The sequence below is a fragment of the Phalaenopsis equestris genome, unplaced genomic scaffold (assembly GCF_001263595.1).
Source record: "Phalaenopsis equestris unplaced genomic scaffold, ASM126359v1 Scaffold000107, whole genome shotgun sequence".
Classification (NCBI taxonomy): domain Eukaryota; kingdom Viridiplantae; phylum Streptophyta; class Magnoliopsida; order Asparagales; family Orchidaceae; genus Phalaenopsis; species Phalaenopsis equestris.
This window is the reverse complement of record NW_018164549.1, coordinates 123210-145767: the sequence shown is the minus strand read 5'-3', so window position 1 is coordinate 145767 and position 22558 is coordinate 123210. Positions and strand designations below refer to the sequence as shown.

The 22558-nt window shown below is 33.6% G+C and overlaps 2 protein-coding genes across 3 annotated transcripts in view; one reads left to right on the top strand and one right to left on the bottom strand.

Moving 5' to 3' along the window:
• The window catches only part of LOC110020651 (tetraspanin-18), a 41110-nt gene extending 40613 nt beyond the window's left edge, over positions 1-497 (top strand). The window contains exon 6 of the mRNA XM_020718823.1: positions 272-497. Within this exon, the coding sequence (XP_020574482.1) occupies positions 272-346 (75 nt within the window). The 3' untranslated portion in view covers positions 347-497. The remainder of the gene's footprint in view (positions 1-271) is intronic.
• A 1997-nt stretch (positions 498-2494) lies between these two features.
• Positions 2495-7453, bottom strand: LOC110020791. 2 transcript variants are annotated; one of them, XM_020719020.1, is made up of 4 exons: positions 7249-7453; positions 3807-5231; positions 3422-3575; positions 2495-3331 (listed from the first exon to the last, which is right to left on the bottom strand). In XM_020719020.1, the coding sequence occupies exons 2-4, from the start codon at positions 5175-5177 to the stop codon at positions 2667-2669; spliced, it is 2190 nt and encodes a 729-aa protein (XP_020574679.1). In that variant the 5' UTR covers positions 5178-5231; positions 7249-7453; the 3' UTR covers positions 2495-2666. The 2 variants fall into 2 exon arrangements, with proteins under 2 accessions (XP_020574679.1, XP_020574680.1); XM_020719021.1 differs by having other exon boundaries at positions 3807-5227.
• Positions 7454-22558: the final 15105 nt, after the last annotated feature.

Below are 22558 nucleotides of genomic sequence, written 5' to 3'. Positions count from 1 at the left end.
TATTTTAATAGCTTTATCTAGACATGGTTTGCCGTCATTTGTGTTCATTCCAAACAGTTCTGGTATTCCTCACCATTTTTTTTAAAACTCAAACCTTTATGTGCCCAGAATTGAACTTAGTATTTTATGTTTTGAGATGAAATCTCAACCGTCCAATTTATCCATGATTCTCTTCCAATTTATAAGTTCAACCAAAACAAAATTCAAAATTTCTTTTTTTTTTTTTTTTTTGTTACATTCTGTAATCTTATGACCACATTATTTGGCGCAGTATGGGCTGAACCCAAACCAATTAACGTACAATGTGGACCCAAAGACTGCACCGCACCAACAGCAGCAGAGTTGATGGAATGCCATTCTCTATTTAGCAGGTTTAACTATTGATTCGCTTGTAATATATGCCTTTGTAATATATTATATATATGTTCGTTGGAATGACATTATTGTGGCTTCTTGTAAATACTGCACTCTTTGTACGCATTTATTTTATTTCTGCATGTTTGTTGAATTGGTTTGGTTTGTTGTCCTGTTGAACAAAGAATCATTAATGTGTTTGTTGAAGCCATTGTTGAATGATTGATTCTTTTGAGGTTGTTGGCTTTTGCTTAGCTTCTACAGAGTTCTGCATCAATGGCTGCCGAGCTTGGCTGTGTCAGTCTTAGGACCAGTGTGAGTCTTAAGTCTTAACTATCTGGGTCTGCTTTTGGACCACTTAGCACCCTGCCTGGTCTTTCTGACATGGTTTGTCTAGTGCATTATTTTGAGATATAAAAAATCAGTTAAATATTGGGAAATTTACATTCAAACCACATAATTCTTATGTATTTACATATCCAACATTATGATTTTCATTTTTATATTTATAGTGCTTGAAAATGTGTACTTGTGAAGGTTTAGTTGTACCACAATTTTTATGACAACACTTGAAAAGTTTGATATTTATATTTATAGCATCCTGGTGTTATAAATTTATGGTATTTATTTTTTAGAAAGTTAAAAAGAGCACTTTTTATATGATTTTAAAGATTTCAATGTTATGAATGTAAATATGAAAATTTAGGTGTTAGATATGTAAATACAAAAGAGTATTGTGGTATCCAAGAAAATTATTCGGATTGGCGCCCACCAATCAGTACTTTAAAAAGTTACTCTTTATACCATCTTGCCCATAGAATTATATTTTTATTCCGCGTTATAAAATAATTGACGTTGGTCAACTACTTTCAAGTGCCTTTTATGCTTAAACATAAGATATTATTTTTTTAATTAATATTTATTAAAGTAATGTGCCTCAGTTTATGAGAGCAAAAACCTTATCGTGCTCCGGAAGGACATAAAATAATATGATTTGGTAATTTTTTCTTTACATATATGTAGGGATGTAAACGAATCGAACACGAACGAACAGAGCTTGTGTTCGTGTTGATTTGTTTGAAATTTAGTTTATTTGAAATAAGCTCATGTATGAAATTATTTGTGAAGTCATTGTTCGTGTTCGTTTCTTAACGAACGAGCCAAACACGAGTTGTTCGCGAATATAAATATATAATATCTATATTAGTATATTACTAATATAGTATATTAATATATTTTTATTATTATTTTGTTATATATTATAATTTATAAAATTTAATTTTTTAAAATATTAGAAATTTTTTATATATAATTATTTTAAATTATTTTATATTTTGAACACGAATGAAAGTATCACTGTTCGTGTTTGGTTTGTTTAACTAAGTAAACAAAAAAATTTTGTTCACGTTCGTCTCGTTTACTTATCGAACGAACCGAACACGAACTCATTGATGAACTGAACACGAACTGTTCGCGCACAACGATCTTTTTTGACAGCCCTACATACATGTACCACAATTCTTATGTATCGATCGCACATCTAAAATTTCATATTTAGACACGCAACATGATAAAAAAAAATGAGGTGCCATATATAATTTCATAAAAATTTTGTGTCAAATCTAAATTTTCCTTCATATTTATATATATTTTGTTTCACAAGACGTTTTTTATTCAGATCCGAACAACTTATTTTGGCGTAGCATTGTGGCAATTTTTTAAGGCAACTTGAGTCCCTTAGCATCTAATAATTGATCCAACTAATTGTTCATCCCACAAATAAAATAAAGGGAAGCAATCTCTTATTTTGGATTAAATATCTTGCAGAAGAGATGAAATGTCCTATTTTATAATATCATAATAAATTTTCATATTACTCCACAAATATAGATTTAGGTGCATTACCCAATTCCAATATATTTATATATCTAACATGATTTAAAGTTTAGATGTTAGATATGTAAATAAATAGAAGTTGAGTGGTATAAATGTAAATCCTAAACAAAATTTAATAAAGAGCTTGTACTAATCATTGGCAAATCAAAGTAGTTCATCAAATCATCACACAACAACAGCTATATAGCTTCTTATATACATAAAGAACCAAAGCAATGTTAAGATAATCCAAGAATAAAACGCCAACTAATACACATGCATTACAGCTAGACAAATAAATATAAGATACTATAAACTCAAGTCTAATTTTTTTGCTTCTGCACCTTTCCATCACCTCAATTATATGGCAATACTAATAAGAGCCAAATTATCACTATACAAAAAGACAAAAAAAGGGAGAAAAAAAATGAAAAAACTCAGCACAAACAGCACCCAATAAGATCATCCAATGCATCATCAAACAACTCCTGAAGCATCTTTTCACCAATCTCTTTGCTAAACTCATCCACTTCCAACCACATGGATTCAGCCAATCCACTCCTCATCATCTCTTTCTTCACCAAATTATCAACAAGCGTTTTATTATTCTCAGCTGACATAAGATTTTCTTCCTCAGACAAGCATTCCTTCAAACGGCACAAAACCGCAAATTTCACTGTAGGATTTGGTCTAAGCTGAGCCATGCTTCCTGTTGAAGACCAAGGATTTGTGTGGACTAAATTGTAATATCCAATTTCTTTGAGGGACTCACTGACAAAATCGAATAGCAGCTTCTGATTTGAGAGCTTCTCCCTGTTTTTGGCTTCTTTTCCGTCCCTTTCCAACAAGTCATGAAGCAGAGTTGGATCTAATGGAGAATCCAGAGAGTGTGATCTGGCTAACACTGTGTTGGAGTTCTCATCAGCTAACTTTGAAGTTGAAATTATCTTCTGGATGAAATCAAGTTGTTCCTGGTCTTTATCTTCTTTGGAGAAAAGATTGGAAAGCTTCAAGGAGTTTGGGGCTGTACTTGCAGGGTGTCCTTGCTCGGAATAAGTTGAACGGCGAACCGAAGCGATGAGCGGGGGTCTGGATGGCGATTCTGCACGTGCGGAAGAAGGTGAGGGAGTTTAATGGTGGAAGGATATGGAATCTGTAAATTAAAAGCTCAGAGTAATGTATGAATGCTAACCGGCACGGCTGGTGGTGGAAATTTGACAAGAGTTGGAGATGTTTATAGAAATTTCTTCTTGGAATGGTTTTTCTAGGACTGAAATTGGACTATGTTGATTGAAATCCTCTCTGGAGATTTCAGATTTCCATAGTTTCTCTATAGAACGAATGGCCTGAAAAAAATATAAAAAAATACTTCTTCAAAGAATCATTGATGGAGTAATGGTTAATGTAAAAGAAGGAAAAACAAGGATGACAAGAGTCATGCAAATGAGAAGATAAAAAGAAGTTCAAGCAATAATAATAATAATAATAATAATAATAAAACCCGAAGGCTTGTTTATGAAAACAAAGGCTTTAACAGAAAACAGGCATAAATTCTAAAATTTAAGGAGATCTCTCACCTTGAAGGAGAGATTCCCATGCCTTTCTGTACGATTGACTGAAACAGGAGATGAGAACTTGACCAAATTTTCCTCCGAAATTTTCCCATCATGAGAAGATTTTGATAGATTATCATCTTCTATAGATGAAGAACTAGCTGCATGAAGTCTACCATCAGAGCTCACTGAATTTGAAAGTTTAGGCTTCTCGTTAACCAATTTCTTCATCCTTGAGAAGAACATACTTGAAACTTTGTCCTTAAAAGATTTGCCTGAACCTGTGCAAGAAATTTCTTCATTCACCCTAATGTTTACATTGCATGAATCTGGATGACAGTCCTCACATGTCCCTGCAAAGTTTGATTCCTGTTCTTCACCAAGCGAAATCCTAGGCGAAATGGAAAGCTTATCAACCACTTTTTCCTCTTTCTTCACCTCAGGAATGGCGAGTATCTCGCCCAAGGTACTTGAGCTCCTTTTGAGATCTGCTTCTAACACCCTTCTTTCTACGAGTCTTTTCCCGGCTTCATGTCTCACTGATAACTCAGCTGAGTGGGATTGAGAACTACAGGATTTCACAGATCCTGGTTTGACTTCATGGACCCAAGAATTCTGTGAAGTTGGAGCCATATTAGTTTTTGTTTCATGAAGCACTGGAGGACTACGCCTTAGAACCACAATCTTTGTGGGCTCAGATAAAGTTTCAGGTTTGGGAATAAACAAGCTAGAGCTCCAGCCTTGTACATCAATGTTTTTCATGTCCTCTTCACTGCACCTGTATCGGTTTCTCCTCATGGATTTCTCTTGATCTGAATGGAATAATGAGGCTGGCTTCAAAATAGTGATGCTCTTGGATTGAGATCCCAACGAAATAATTTGCTGGATTTCTCTAAGTTGCTCAGAGAACACAGAGTTTGGCTCTTCAAGAAATCTGAGAAATAAATCTCTATTCGAACTAAGAACCTCAAGAGCATCCTTGAACTCTTTTGACTGTATAAGCCTATTACTTGTAGCCAGACGCTTTGCCAAAATGAACTTTTGGTGCACGAGAGCCATTCTCTTCTCCATCAAATTTTCATAGCAGACTTCATTTTGCAGATTATGATTCTTAATTTGAACTTTTGATGAAAGTTGCTGTTTTGCTTCATACAAATCCTTACATTTCTCGTGCATGCAAAGTTCGCTCACACAGTTCATAGGGTGATTAGAGGAACCATCGTCCCGCTGCCAATAATCTTGGAGAGCTCTACTTAGAAAGTCATCTGAATCAATCTCCTGGGGATTTCTTTTCGAAGTCTGAACTTTTTGTTGAATTGGCAGTTTACTCAAGCCCATTAATTTCGCAACAACACTAGAATCAAATGGACTAGACATCTCTTGAGCTATTAACATCTTAAGGACTCTCAACTACTTCTTGCCACTAATCTTCCAAGGCTTAATAGCTGCCTACCAACAAATTATGTAAAGAAAATATATAAAGCATCTTTAGATAACATTTTGAAGTTCTGAACTAAAATAAATGTGCAGCTAAATGAGAATAAGGTATATAAATTGTTTTCTTTCATGTCATTAACCTGAACTGTGAAAGAACTGGCATATTTTCGATTTTGTTACAACTGATACAAAAAAGGAGTGATTTGCCTCCATATGTCCAGTTAGCAACATAAAAGGGGCTTTTTATTTGCATGAACATACTTTGTCATTGAAGTAAACCAACAACAAAATAAATGCAGCAAATTTTGCATAATATACTTTGTAACAAATTATAAATAGAATGGACCCAAATGTTAAGTAAGAACATTTATGTTAGCTTAACTAAAATACTTGAAATTTATTTTGAATGTAATATTTTCACTTGATAAAGACTTTAGAACAAATAGCATAGTCACATAGTTGCTTAACATGGTATAATTGAGTGAAAGAATTACAGTCTAAAGAATATTTTGCTCTGAAATCATACTACCACACTGCTCAAGAACCTCCAAATTAAAATAAAATTATATTATCTACATAATAGGGGGGCTTAGTAGTATAAAAAAAAACCAAAACTTTTTCAATTTAACAAATCTAATCGTCGCATTAGCTTATTTTGTAGATTTGAATTTAAATATAGATGAAAAGAATAAGGAACAAAGAAAAATGGGAAGAAAAGATTGAATAACAAAGACCATATGTTGAATCCACAAGAAGTTTTTTCAGTAGAAAATATAATATTTTGCTTGAAAAGAATGAAAAAAAACACAATCAACTTTGTTCTAACCGCACTAATGATGAAATCAATGGGTTTTTACATACATAACACCCAATTCTTCTGCATTTACTTATCTCGCACCCAATCTTTGATTTTTACACCCTAAGCACCCTAACCTATGTATGAAAAGGTGGAAATAGTATAATCCACGTTTTCATACATAGATTAAGGTGAGATCAATGTTTGGGTGTGAGATATAAGTAAATACATAAGAATTTGGTGCTATGTATGCTAGTTTCCGTAAAATCAAACCATAAATCTTCCGTGTATGGCTCAAATTCATGACTAGAAAAATAACCTTCAACAACCATTATGCCACTAATCCTTTCACAAAATTCAGCAAATTGAACAACTTGAGGAATCATCATTGGTTGTCTTCGTTGGTATTTTTCTCAAGTTGTTTGGCTACAGACAGGATTTAGCGTTAGTGGGATTTAGTAAATCCACCTCCTTGTTGGATTTATTAAATTCGGATTTAACATGAATCTAAAACAAAATTCGAACCTCAAATCTGAAATTTTATAAATCCATGGAAATCGCTCTTTTTTATGTTTGGCTGGATTTAATAAAACTAGACCATAAATACTATTAATACGGCGCTACCAAACACCCCCTTAAATTTGCTAAATTTAGCAAACTGTAAAGCTTCGTTTAGGAATAATGCTCTAGAGGCAGAAAGTACACAAAATTATACCGAAAGCAAAGTCAGGTTTTGATCGGAGAACATGAAAATAATAATTTCAACAAATATCGTATAACTCATAAAAACAATCCTTGAAAAATACACACCTCTGCAGAAGCCTGGGGATGACAAAGCTAAATAACTTTTCAGAAGTTTAAATAACAGAGAAAAAGGCCAGCTTTCCATAGAGAAAGATAGACATAGAAGAAACATTCTTATTCCCAAGTGAACAAGTCTACAAGGCAGAATCACTAGCGAAGCTACTTAGCACAAAATTTCTCACTCAGAAAATCAAATTTATCCACAAAACACATCGGATTCCTAGAACAAAGAGGAAAATGCAATCCCAAAAACTGAAATTCATGCATTCAAATCACAATATCCATATCCAACTCTAACAAACGTGCTCCAGTAATCGCCATTGGCGAAAAGCAACAAGCTACATGAAAGAGGTAGGCCAACCCGCAATAAGCACCTTTCAATCTTTACTTCTAGATAGAGAGAGAGAGAGAGAGATTTCAGCCATGTACCATTAGCTACGCTTCAAATCCCAAACGCCGTGTGAGACAGGGATCTGGTTGTCGCCGGAGATAGGCACAGCTCGTCAAAGGGCCGGTTGTTTTTAGTTTTTGAACAGACTCCCATCGCCATATCAGTGGGCGAGACGGAACCACAGGGGCGCTGTGCTGCAGCTTTTAAAACGAACTAAAACAAACACAGAGCAGACGAGACGGATTTCCATTTCAGAGTTTAAAATTTTAAAAACTTTTTACAGTGCAAAAATTACATTTTTAGCTGTTCATGAAGTCTGTGTTTGGGTCACATGACATTGAGTAGAAAGTTCGAAATTTTTATCATAAAAAATCAATTTTTATATATATATATATTAGCGAGTCTTTGTATTGTTTTAAAATTATGGGGCATGTGCAATGCTCTATTGGGGATACATGAAGATCAAATAAATTATTATTTTAGACTATTTTTTATATTATTACTATGGAACTCTTTTGTATTTACAAAAGTGCTCAAATTTAAACAATTGAATGCACAAAGTAATTTGACTTCGATGTCCTATAATAGGTAGAATTGGGCAAATATCACGATTATTTATTTTATCAAATAAATATATTTGAAAATTTGTTTGGGACTAATATATCTATGTTGTTTAACAAATAATTAGAACATTGTTGAAGAGTTACAAAACCTTTCATACGGGATCATTGAGTCTTTATTGTGTAGTAGATTTTGTCTTTCTAGCATGAATATTTGAGTTGTATACTTGTACTGTTACTTTATGAAACGATCTCTCTTCATTTATGATATTTATGAGGTTCAATAATGTTATTCATTTGGTTTATTTAAGGTTGAATACAATGTTCACATTTTAAATAGTAAAACCAAAACCTCTGTAAATAATTAAATTATCATTGAAAAAGGATATAAGTATGTTCGAATAATAATTGAAGCATAATCAAACGAAAATCAATCATGATCTAAAATGATTCAATGATAGTATAAGCATTCTTCAACAATTGTTTAAAGTATCTTTGAATAATGATCAAATAATGATTGAGCATAGATTAATCATGATCGAAGAAGAGTAGATTATTGTTTGAAGATGATTTAATCATTATTCGAAGATGTACAAATTATTATTTCATCATTATTTAATCATTATTTGAAGGATTTTTAAATATTATTCAATCTTTATTCGAAGATGATTTGACTATAGTGACTATTATTTAATTCTTATTCAAAGACGCTTCAGTTAAAGTTTGTTCGGTCATTATCCAAACATTCTTCAATGATGATTTGATCCTAATGGTCATAAATGAATGTTGCGTGTATATTCCTCAATGGTTTTTTGCCTCTTTGATTTGTGAATTATAAGGTATACCTGATTTGACATAAAATCATAAAGTTCTCTACAAGCTAAGGTTCATTGAATTCATCCCCTTAGACAAACATTCACTCTGGGTATGCAAGGTTACTTTAGAGGATGCTACTCTTGGATGCCAACAAGGATCCTTCTTTCATGTTCAGTTGAATACTTCCGCTAACTAATTAGCACAAGCATCATAACAACTTGGAATGAGGAAATCGTTAAATCATAATTGAGTTCATGATTTGTGTGAAATTTGTTACATATTTATTATATTTTTTTTCTACATTTTATTTTGCTATTTGTATCATATTATGCTTTTTGCTATATTTTTTATGTTAATTGTGGGTTACAAGCCTTGAAACTAGCAAAATAATTAAATTTGAAACTTAGCCTATAGCACTTTGGTCCCACTTTAAGTGGCATCAAGATGCCACACTTGAAGAACTTTGGCACAATCAAGCAACCCATGCCACTCCATATACAAAGAAAGTGAAACCTTGGTGCGACCTTTAGTGGCACTTGGGCACCTCCCATGTGTGGCAATAAGCAAGAATCCAAACGAGCAAGGGAAACCAAGGTGCCGCTTTGAAGGCGCTCCGGTGCTACCGATATGTGACACAGCTACGCCACTTATAGCATGGCTATGCCACTATGGCACAAGTGCACCACTAACATGGTGTGGGTACGTCGTCCCTATTGCCTTCCATGAAAGTCACAGGCTAAGAGCAGAGAACCTTTGCACCACTTCAGAGAAATCTTATGCTTACATCAGAATGAACGACACCGAGTGAGGGAGACTTCAGCGGTCCTAAGAGGAAATCTGGCACTGATAAACTTACGTAAGGAGTTACGATAGTTCTCTATCAGTGTTATGATTCATGACTACAAAAGAAATTATTTTGAATGAATCCTGACACTTCCAATAATTTTTTTTCTTTAAAATGCTCGACCTTTGGAGTGACACTGAGGGAAGAATGGAAACACTAGGAGGGAGTCCTAGAGAACACTTTTAGCCATCAACATGCTCCGGAGAAGGGCTCCTCAGAAGAAAGTGTGAGTGCATGTGTGTGGGTTCTCCCGAGAGAAACAAGTGTGTGACTATACACGAAGTAGGTAAAAAATAATAAATTTGCACCTTAAGTTCAAGTAATTTAAGGAAGGACATCTGTAGGATTATTCTAACTTTGTCAGCTTTCGATTTTGCAATGAAATTTATGCTTTTTTCATCTTTAATGTGTAGGACTTAAACTTTTTTCTATGCTAAATTGGATTTTATCCAAATTGATAAAATATTTGTTATGTGATTGCACATTAATTTGATTATAAGTTGATATTTTAACCTTTTGAATTTAATTTGCTCCTAAACTAATCACTTAAGATGTTAAAATGAGTTCCAAATAGTACTATAGAAGTTATGTTAACCTACACTTCTTCAGGAGAATAGAAATATTGTTGTTATGATGGGGCAATCGTATAGTAAAATTTACATAAATTGGAGTTTTTGCATGGTTAAATGACTAATTGTAAAATGAAGCCCCATTTTCTTATGACCACCAAGAGGGGTTGTTTTTAACTATTGTTTCTTATTGTCAACAACATTATAGTCACTTAGACATATCTGATTTGCATCGGATAAATTTAAGGGAGGTTTTTTTATCACTTATTCAAACTCATGATTAGTTATAGGATTTATTTTTTACAAAATTTAGATTAGAAATTTTAAAATTACTAAATTTTGAACCTTCAGGCTAGACTCAAAACTATTAGACTAAAGTTTTTTGAACTTTGGGAGTTCATTTGTTTCTTGTGGGATCAATACACGGACTCAATTTCATATATTAATGGATAGTGCATATACTTGTGTGTATCGTTAGTGTTTTGCAATGTTTAATTCATATCAAGTTTTTTGCGTCATTACAAAGGAATGATATCTAATTTATAATTTTAGGAAGATCATAATTAAACTGTTAGGGTTTAAAGCTGAAAATAATTGTCATACATTTTCAATAGCTTATTTGATATTTTCTATGTTAGAAAATCTAATATATATATATATATATATATATGTCTCATGACGATGAGAGATACATTCTTCATATTCCTTTTTTTTACTTCATTTTTTGTGAATATTGTTTGTGTGTTATGTTTATTGCTAGTTTAGGGTCTCTCACCTGCTAGTCTAGGCTTGTTTACCCACAACTAGACTAGTTGAACTTGTGTCATATGACCCTGAATTAGAGAAAATTGTAAAAAAAATTTAAATAAAAAACTTAGAATGCTCAAAAATAATTTAGGAAAAATGGAAAACTCACCCCAGAACGAACACCCCAAGCCTTTTAGTAAATTTGCCAACCCCATGATAGATGAAATTCATAGGAGTGTCAATAATCCTATCATTTAAGTTGGCACCTTTGAACTTAAACCGGCTATTATTAAATGCATCAAAAAAAATTAATTCGAAGGTTCACCTGTAGATGACTATAATCTTCATATAACTAGTTTCCTAGAGTTATGTGCAAACTTCAGATATATTGGTGTCTCCAATAATACTATTAAGTTAGTTTGTTTTCATTCCCTTTTAAGGATAAAGCTAAGATTTAGTTGAATCATGTAGCCCCAAAATCTATAGCTACTTTGAATGATCTAGCATAGAAATTCCTAGCAAAACATTTCCCACCCTTTGCAAAACTTAAGAATGATATCACATTCTTTACCCACTTAGAGGGAGAAATTTGACATAGAGCGACTGTTAAATTTCAAGTATTATCAAGAGTTGTTTGCATTAGCAGCTTGACATCTTATAATGTCCTCCATGTTCTCTTCTTTTGTCAAGCACATATGATAAAAATACCAAATATTAATACAAAAAAGAAAAAAGTAGGGATCAAGTCAAAGAGATGGATAAATAAAATCTCAAGTGAGCCAAGTTAAAACTAAATGAGGATTAATTAACAATAAAGTTCAATTATTCCTTACGAAGTGAGATATTTTAACTTTTGTTTGGTAATAGAATCTTGTAGCTATAATGTATTATTTTATATAAAATGAAGCCAAAGTTACTCCCATGGTGATGGATGACCTGCTTTACCTACTTCCTATTTAGCCTGCTCCACAATATTTTAAATTCATGAAAGATATGCATATCCACTGTAAATTGCACATTAATTTCATAAGTAACCCTCCAACTTCATTGCTTTTTTATTTCCTTTGGAAGTCAAAGGCAATATCACAATCAAGATTTTGTCTATATTTGAAAATAAATTAAAACTTCAATTTTTACTTATATATACCATCTTACCTATGCTCGAAAAAGTGTGTATATTTTATGTAACATGAAAGATTTGTGCGGTATAAATGTAAAAAAAAGCAACGTTTATATGTTAGATATGTAAATACATAGGAATTGGGTGGTCTGTATGCAAATATATGTATATAAGTTTCTGAATAGAGAAGATAACACAAAAGAAACAAGTAGTGCAGGAAAGCAGAAACGTGTAAACCAGCTTATAATGATTTAGCACATGTCCATGTGAACTCCCAAATTCCTTCTTGAAATTTCCGTTAGAACTCTCAGTTTCAAAATCACTTTTACAGCTCCAAATCACTTTTAGAGAGTGGACTGTCGCAAGCTAGCTTTGTGGAAACCCAAACAGTAACTATTCCCAACATGTACAATAAGAAATATACAATCATAACTAATCTGATGGTGAACAAATTCAGAATAATGTTCAGAGGAGGACATGTTAAAAGGAATGTTTGGTTGATTTTGAAAAGAATAAATAAATGAAGTTATAAAAGTAAAATTTTGCAAAAAAAAAACTATCTATTTGAGTTTTAGGAGTATATAAAATAACTTTTAGTAAATAATTTGAGGAATAGATCTCGAGCTCAAATGGCCTCTGAAATGTGTGCATGTGGGAAATGGAGCGAGCGGAGTGCGATTAACTTGGATCGTTGATCGAACTTAATTTTTTCAATTTCATAATCTTTGAATGTCGGCCTTTGAAAGAGTATAGAACATGGATTTCTATGTATAAAAATTCTTTGATATTGCCTAGTTAAATAGCTTCCAATATTCTATAAAGAGTTGGAAGAAGTTGACGTTCCCTATGTAGTCTACCAATGCATCAATACAACTTAGGAGAATGTTTAGTGATTATGCCATAAGATAGTGGCTGACATTGTTGATGAAGGGAATAACAAATTAATAGAAAAATACAATTATGGAGAAGAAAGGAAGAGAGATGCACATTTTACTAAGGATGTGTTACGGGTTTGTAAGTAATAAAATGGTGATGAAGGGCTATGATGCTCCTAAAGGTAATTGTGATGCTAGTCCTGAAAGGAAACTCTATGACATGCTCGGAGGAAACTATGATGTATGATAAAGTTATAAGTGGGTTGCAAAATACTCATAGGAAATAAATATTAGAGATAAGTGTTAAAATTAAGCCAAAGTTAGCTCAAAAAATAAATTTTTAGACACAGGGTTGCACCACACAGGCATGTAGCTAAATTTGGCATAAATGTTACGTATGAGAGATATAATGTACTAAAGTTATTTTAGAAGCAAGTCTTATAAACAAGGGCTATGATATAGTCAGAGGTAGTTTCGTGCAATGCTGATGAGTGAGGATTTTGACATAAAAGTTATAATCTAAGTAAATAATGATACAGTCTAGTCTAAATTTTGCCAAGAAGGTCCATGTTATCTCCAAAAAAATTTAAAAAAAAATATTCCTAAGTTGAATGAAAGGCTATTTATTACTTTTATGAAGACCATGTTGATATTTAGTCCAAAAATTTTCTATAATTTTAAAAAAAAAATGTTACTGATTTTAATTTCACCTTTCAATATTAAACGATGATCATATGATGATGCTCTTAAGTCCGACCAAGCTAATAATTAGACTCGAGCAATCGATGATAATGCCCGCTACTCTAGGTATCTCTCATAAAATGTTTTAGCATTCACCTCATGAATCTCAATTGCATAAGGATAATAATGGTGATAAATTAAAATTTTGATTATAAAATTAATAGGAATACATTTTGTTGGTGTCCCATCATTTTTAGTTATATTCACTCATTTATTTATGGGTAGAGTTTTGAAATCAAATGATCCATAAAATAGTCAAATTAGTCATATCTTCTAGAAATCAAAATCTATGGGAATAGATTTAACAATAATAAGTAAAAAATGAGGAAAATTGAAGTTTCTTATAATAAAAGCATATTATGGGTTGACATATACACCACCACCCTATTGATCATATGGGCATTACTAACAAAGCTTTTTGTCCTTTTTTTTGCATTCCTCTTGCAAGTAGGTTGTCAATAATTGGTTTAGCTAATCCAATTTGAACAAGCCTAGTCTAAGTTGACCTTGTCATTTATGGGTTATTTTTTTTCTTATTTGAGCAATTTAAGTGTCTACAAGCGTCTCATGTTGTTTTGTTTGGCGTCATCTTTGATCTATCTAATCTATGAATTATTTTAATTCATTTGATTCACCTCAAGACTTATGCCTTCAATTAATATTTAGTATTGAATATATACGAATAATTGATGTCACCTAAATATCTACATGATCAAGCACAAGTTTCAATGCACTTTGGATGAGATGAACTTCTAGAGTCAAATTCATGATCATCTAAGATATAAATTTAGCAAATTTATGATCAATTTGAACATATCAATAATACAAATCATTGACACCAAAAATGATTTATTTTGAGTTCAAATGAGCCTAAGTCAAACACTTGAAGTACAATTAAGACTTTCAAAACATTAATTTAAATATCAAACAATCTTTGAATGTGATATTTATAGGAAAATTGAGTATCTCAATAAGAGGAATTCAAAAAGCCCAAGATAACTCCATATCTTGGTTGTTAACATACTTAAATACTAAGAGAATGATCAGCAATCGATTGAATCAACATGGACTATCTGGTATAGCAGTTTGCGAGTTTTGCCAAGTTTATCAAAATATCACTTTCAAACATTATATATAGGCCCTTATTCACCATATATGAAAGGAGAGGAAGCTGAGAGCTGAATCCAAACTCATGAAGAAAACTATAAGCCAACGACCACAAGTAATCGTCAACACCACTACCACTAAATGAACCTAAATTACTATTTTACAATTTTTGTTGCCATAATAGTTTCTCTAGGTTATTATTTCCTAACCGCTATTATCAATGTTATCGTTTAACAACCATTATTGTGATAGAAGAAAGCAAGTAAGTGATTATATTCTTGCAATCCTACCTTTTTTTTATCTAAGGAGAAGAGTGAAACTATATAAACTAAATTAAATAATATATTTTTTAACTTTCTTGCGTCAAACCCTAAAATTTTTGTTTCCTTTTTATATTTCTTAATGTTAAAAATTTATCATCTTTTCTATATTTCTTAATGTAAAAAGTTTATCATCTCCTATCATTTTTATATGAGTGTGTGTTGAATATTCTTATTAAGCTAAGACATAATTTTTCTTATTTGCTGAAAATTGTCTAGCGAGCAAGATATTTATGATTAATTCTAAAAAAATTGATCAAATATAAAGCACAATAATATTTGAGTACAACTATTACAATAACAGTTTTAGCAAAATTTATTCTTAGCTCGAATAAACACCATTAACAAGCACCTAGGTGTGTAGGACTTGATTTATAACCTAATATCTAATGAAACAAATAAGATCCGAAGGGACAATCTTCCAAGACTTCCCCAAGCTTAAGATAAGTCTTTATAATACATTGAGACAAACTTAATTGGTTGTGCTAGAGTCTTTGTGTTTCATGTTAATAATGTGATGGTTCATCATTGGTGACTCTCCTCAATTTTCTTTATGTTTAAATGGTGAGTTTTTTCTTATCTCACATGTATAAAAGAACTTATTTGATATCCATTTAAACTTATGTCATTCTTTTTGTTTTTATTTTTCAAAATTTTAAAATATATATATATTTGATTTGTATTTTATAATTTATTTTTTATATTATTTTAAAATAAATCAAGTTATTTTCGAAGAACATAAAAAAAAAAAAAAAACTTTAAGTTGTTTTCATTAATATCAATTTATGAGCTCTAGTCTCCTATTCTCATGCATGACCATATTGGCGAGGCATGCACTCGTTCCTGCCCAATATTGTGCCCATAACCAGATTTACCCTTAGGTTGCTGCACCGCCATCCTATTCTAAACTTTTAAAAAATCTACTCATATAATATGTAATAAAATAAAATAAAATAATCGGTAATATACATATGAGATTTTAATTATATTTTTATTTTATATAATAATAGAAATAAAAAATGAAAAAAATTAACATGAGGATTGATGTGTGACGAAATGTCGCGGCGCTAGAGTGATTTTTCAGCTTTGCGTTGTACAAGGCTTCAACACACACTCAGCTAAAAAAAAGAAATAAATAGGATGAGATGCCTCAATTTTATGTGAAAGATCCTAAAAAATGAAAAAATCATAGGGTCTAGCCCAGTTGAAATAATCCATCGTGAATGATGAGTATACAAGTTCACTCTTGTCTTGAATAAGAGAAGATGATGTTACAAAGATGATCATTGTAAATGTACAACAATGGTTCGTCGATAATAGTCGTAGTCTCGTTGTAATGAATGTAGTTCTTGGTATTAATAGGTTGAAATGGTCGTAGCCAATTGCTATGAAGGCAGTAGTCCATCATGAATGTTGTGGATTGTGATCACGGTGTCAGCCTGTCGTATAGGTCGCAGTTGAAAGCCATAGTAATAGTTGGTTGTGTGGACCATAGATAATTGATTTAAGAGCTTTATTTAGCCAGAGAAGACTAATAGGAAGTTGTGATAACATCAGTAGGCCATGGAGATCAGGTATTGGGGGTTGTGCAGACTATGAGTTGTGTAGGTTATAGTTAGTCACATAAGTCATAATAGTGGGTAGTGATGACGTTCGTTGGCCGCATAAGCAAAAGTCAAATGTTGCACGAGTGGTAAGCCTTATAGGAGATAGTGGTTAGTTATGAAGACATACGTAGGCTGCAAAGTCTAGAGTTTGAAGCTATTTGAATTGAGGTCCACTTAGGTCGTAATGATGAACTGTGATTGTGTTCGTAGGCCATGGCGGTCAGAGTAAAGAGTTGCACAGGTTTTAGACCATATGTCATAATTGGTTACGTAAGCCGTAGTGGTGAGCTGTGATTACATACGTAGACCGCAGAGGCCAAAGTCAGGAGTTGCAGGAGTGGTCAACTACATAGTTCATAGTTGGTCACGTAAGCATATTGGTGAGTTGTGATGACATTCGTAGGTCGTAGGGTACAGTGTCGAGAACTGCATGAGTTGTGAGTTATGTAGGTCGTATTTGGTTAAATAGGTTGTATTAGTGACCTGCGATGACGTTTGTAGGTTGTGAGGATAGGATTCAGGAGTTACACGAGCTATGAATCACTTAGGTCCTAGTTGGTCGTATAGACCATTATGGTGAGTTGTAATGATGTTTGTATACTTCAGTGGTTGAAGTCTAAAGTTACATGAGTTGTGAGCCACATAGGTCGTAATTGGTCACATAGGTCACAGCGGTGAGCTCTAATGACATTCATAGGCTACAAAGGTCGGAGTTGAAAGTTACATGAGCAGTGAGTCATGTAGGTCTTAGTTGATCACATAGTTTGTAGCTGTTAGTTGTGATAACATATATAGGTGGCAGAAGACAGAGTCGAGAGCTGCATGAGTTGTGAACCACATAGGTTATACTTAGTCATGTAAGTTGTAGCGGGGAGTTGCAAGTCTATCAAATATCTATTTGAACAGCACATTCATGGAGTTTTTGATATCGACGAGGATGCTCTCAACTTGATAATTATTGATTATCGTCGTTTTCACAATAGCAACATTATACGAATTTCCTTTCGAAGGTGGGTCCTCATCAGTAAAACAGATAGGCCGGTGGCTCTTCAATTTTGGTGCGAAAGCTGCGGCATAGAGTTCTCCTTTTTGTTGCCCGAAATGATCGTCAACAGCTACGGTTCGATCTACCGTTTCTTTTTCTTGAACAATTCATCTGTCATGAGATTTGTACTGGCATATTCTATGTGTGCAATATACAACACCCAAATTTTAATATTTATACTTATAAGACGTTGTCATAAATCCAAAGGCGAAATTAGTATTATTTTGTAGGGTGGACAAAATCTTCAAATATCTCTTTTTTTTGTTAAGTATTGGGCAGAAAGATTTGTGAAGGGTTGTCTTGACTATATGAGAAAAAAATATTAATTTTACAATTTATATTCTGGATAAAATCTAGTTCCACTCATGCATAAACTTAAGCTTGAAATTGTGTATTTTATTTTTTAGAAGATAGTGATAATGATATGTTTTTAGGTGAATTAAAAGTTTGATTGGTATGCATGTAAATACATAATTTTACATGTTTAGATATGTAAATACATAAAAATTGTGGGTATAAAATTAGTAATAAAAATTAAAAAGAATTGTAAATGACTGTTAAATTTTAGAAATTAGATAAGTAAATATATAACAATTATGTGAAATAATATATATATCAGAGAATATATATATATATATATATATATATATATATATTTCCCATTTTATTTTGTATTTATGTTGTGAATCATAAGGTGATAAGCATGAGTCGCGAGAAAATGTAAACAATCAGTCATATTTTTTTAAGAAAAAGAAAATCAACTATCAACGTAAAAGGTAATGAACAGTTCCAATGTATTGTATTTGGTTTTCCGTCCAGATACCATGCCTGCGTGGAGGGTTAACTTTCTGCCCGCTTAACATTGGCCACGGCTAAGATCCTCTTAGAGTGTGCTCAAAATACGACGGATGATACGGCCTAATCTATTGATTAGAGTGCAGAGTTTGGTCTTGCAAGTAGATAACGAAATCAATATTATATGTATAATGTGCGAGTACTGATCCTAAGGTTATTTGACGGTCCAAAGGAAAAAAAAGTATGATAAAGGAGGGTTTGCCATAAAAGATCATGAGACCCATTTACTCGACCGAGCCAACGCCAGCAAGGCCAAAGAAGAATGGAGGATACAATAACAAGACATTCAGATAGAGGCGAGACAAAAGAGACATCCGAGCTAAACACTAACGAAAAGTTGATTCAAGGGAAAATCCAATTTCCAAGCATCTCCAACTATCTGAAAGATATTCAGAGGCCCCTCATTAGGGGTCAAGGATCAATAGTTCGGTCATATCAACAGACTGATTGATATCAACCAAGCTCAATCGACCGAGTTGATATCATTCAGCCGAGTGTATCTCAACTGATTGAGCTGATCTTATCGACTCGGTGCCCGTTAAGCTTAGTCGGCCGACTTAGAGAGCAATCGGAGGCTTAAATATGTAAAATACTAAGAATATCTCGTACATCCCTTTTAAAGCAAGGGCAAAAATGTAACGTCATCACATTGTGCTCTCTCCCCAATAAATAAAGAGATCATTTTTGAAGAAGACATAATTGACAGAACATATTTATTGTTAATTATTGTTTGCCTCCTCTCTCTATATATATCTATCTCCTCCTACGCTCTATTCTTTGTGTGTGATTCACGAACAAATCAGGATTTAACGTCCTAAAAAGTGCAATGAACGTGGATCATGACACAAACAAAAAAGTGGTATCCTAAGAAGAAAAAACCCACAACAAAGACATTGCCAACATGGAATGTACTAGAGAGTTTGTAACTCAACAAATCCAAAAGTCAGGAGATCAAATATTTGAGACTATCCGAGAAGCGCTAGCTCGGGGAAGAGATTTTTACTTTTAAGAGGAAGGGTCGGTGCCAAACAACCAACAAAGACATTGTCAACATGGAATACACTTGAGAGTTTGTAACCCAACAAATCCAAAAGTTGAAGGATCAAATGTTGGAGACCATCTGAGAAGCACTAGCTCATGGAGGAGATATTTACTTTTAAGAGGAAGCACCAGCACTTAACAACCAAGAAACACCCCTCCCCCTCCCCCCCTAAAAGCCCTGAAATGAGAAAGTGACTTCGAGTACTTTGATAGTGTCAGGCTGGCGTCGATAGATCAACATCAATTTGGATGTACTGAGGCTCCACAATAGCTTAAGAATGTGTTCTCATAGTAAATCTCTTAGGTCAAGCCCCAAAAGAGGTTCAAAATTCAAACACTAGAGCCTTCAAGGGGACGATCGATCTGATCGACCACATAACCGAGTTTGAGTCAATCATGTGTTTGTTAATGAACATTGACATCCTAAAATTCCCAACAGTAACTGAAAGCTCTAGTAGAGTAAATATCGGATGAGCCAGTTTAAGCCCATGAAATTCACATCACTGACATATTTCCTACCATCTTTAGAGGAGATGGGGACTTATCTTATTGAGCCATCCTAAAGAAGGTTTAAATGAAATAACTATGCGCCTTTATGCCTAAACTTAAATCACATCTCCCAATAGCCTTCATCAATGATGAATTGTGCCCTAGGGTTAGTTTCTACAATGACACCATCATCATCATCACATTAATCAACAAATATCAAATTGATAGCACCCTCATTGACACCAGTAGTTCTATGAACATATTATTAAATTTAGTGTTCGATAAAATGAGTCTCAACAATGACTGACTGATAGCGGCGTCCAACCAACTCTATAGTTTTTCTAGTGAGAGAAAGGAAGCATTGGGAACAATCGCTTTATCGGTCACTTGGGAGGAAAAGATAAGTAGTTCATCAATATGGCATACTTCCTGGTGGTCGACTCGACACCCACCTATAATTTCATCTTTGACAGTCCGTGGCTCCACTCTTTTAAGGTCATTACCTCAGCCTACTACATGGTTGTGAAGTTCCCAAGCAATGTAGAGGTAATCACTATTTGAGAAAATCTCTATAAATCTTGTACATGTTAACTCCAGGAAGTTGAATGCATTGAGTAAGAGTCGCTTGAGTTTAACAACCAAAGATAATGGAGTCTTGAAACCAGCAAGACCACCAATTGGATCCCAATGACTGAAGGTGACATTGATATTTTTTTTTTCTAAGTAAAGCTTTTGATGCAGGGCATAAGGAGGCACTGGTCGACAACCTCTGAAGGCACCCAGACATTTTTGCCTAGTCTGCTGCTAAAATGTTGGTGTTACCAATCAATGTTGTATGCCACCGCTTGGATGTCAACCCTGTGGCTTCACCGATAAAAAAAAATATGGACATCGACCTAGCTGAGCTGGGCTGAGAGGAGGTTTAGAAGCTATTGAAGGCTAACTATCTCTGAGACGTCTGAAATCTTCAATGTTATCATGGTGTAAAATTTGAATGACAAATGAAGGATGTATGTGGACTTCACCAACTTGACCACCGCCTTTCCGAAGGACAGTTTCCTTCTACCTTGGATCGAAGCACTCGTGGAAGCAATAGTTGACCTTTCTGTAATGAGCTTCCTCAACACATTATTTAGCTACCATCATATCAAAATGTACCCAACCAACCTAAAGAATGTTGTATGTATCATTAGAAGGGAGTGTATTGTTATAATGTAATGTCCTTTGGGCTTAAAAAGGCTTATGTTATTTGCCAATGAATGATGTGTAAAATCTTTGTAAAATGGAAAGAAAATATGTTGAGGACTATGTGATTGATGTCCTGATAAAAATTAAAATGCCCATTCAACACATAAATGATTTCAAAGAAACTTTTGAAAACCTCAAAAAAATTAATAAGAAGCGCGATCCACTCAAGTGCACTCTCGGAACATCGACAGAAAAATTATTAGGCTACCTCTTAATCTCAAAGGAATAAAATCTAGCCTAAAGAAGGTTGGGCACTGATCAATATGTCGTCCCCCAAAATATCAAAGAAGTAAAAAATTTTAATGGCTGAATACAAGGCCTGATCCGGTTCATCTCAAAATCGTGTGACAAATTAGTTGTCCAAATGATCTTATAAAGCAGCCCATATATCAAATTTTGAAGAGAACTACTTATTGATTTTGTTGAGGAAGAACTCTAGTATGGTGGGTAGGGGTGCTGAAAAAGCATTCTTCGCAATTAAATTTGCCCCCAATTCATAAGCGATTCTCAAAGACTTGTTTAAATGAGGTGTAAGACGGCTACCCCGCCATAATTATGCCCAGGATGTTAATGTGAATAAACCTTTTGAGACTATAATGAAGGTTGCCCCACAATAAACCACAATAAAAAAAACTACCCTATCACAATCGTGCCTAGGATGTTAACATGAACTACATTTCAAGATTACAGTGAAGGTTTCCACCCACATCAAAGAATGCAAGTATGAAGGAGCCCGACATTTTATACCTCAAGATTGTGTTGGTCAGGACTTTATTTCCCACAAACATCGCCAAAATGATGTGTGTTGGAAGATTCACAAGGGTGGAGTGATTATGTAGCATCTTAGTATTACACGAAAATCTAATACCCACTCATGTAATTAAATTTATTGGTAAAGATACCAGAAGTTCTTCAAGGTACAATAGTTGTTGCAAAACGACTTGGAGTGATTACACTTGGGACTAATTACTATAACTTCACTACACCGTCTTAGAGGTGGTCGCTGCAAAGTGTTTAGGACAACATACTGCTAAATCGTGTGTTTTGTTACTTTGCAACATTTGTCGAGATTCTGTGGTGCACATTGTAATTTCACAAGTGGTTTCATTGCAACGAGTAGGGGTCGACTGTCAGTAGTTGACGATGGTTGAGAATGCATGAACAAATGCCATTTGTCAGGCCTTCGATGTAGAACACTAAACCTCAGTTCTTTCTCTTTTAAGTTTATGACTTCTTCTAGTTCAAGGCCTAATTCCTTCAAGAAGAAGGCGTGACTCTATTCTATTTATAGAGAATGCGAGAGGTTTCCCCGAGAATAAGAAAGGAATATGTATCACTCTATTGGATGGCCTAGAGATATTCTC

Excerpts from the sequence above, each read along its gene's own strand:
- LOC110020791 (XM_020719020.1), bottom strand. The coding sequence starts at position 5,177 with ATGTTAATAGCTCAAGAGATGTCTAGTCCATTTGATTCTAGTGTTGTT. Across the intron at positions 3,576-3,806 it reads ATGGGAATCTCTCCTTCAAG|GCCATTCGTTCTATAGAGAA; the intron begins GTGAGAGATCTC and ends TATTTTTTTCAG. Across the intron at positions 3,332-3,421 it reads TTCCACCACCAGCCGTGCCG|AATCGCCATCCAGACCCCCG; the intron begins GTTAGCATTCAT and ends CCGCACGTGCAG.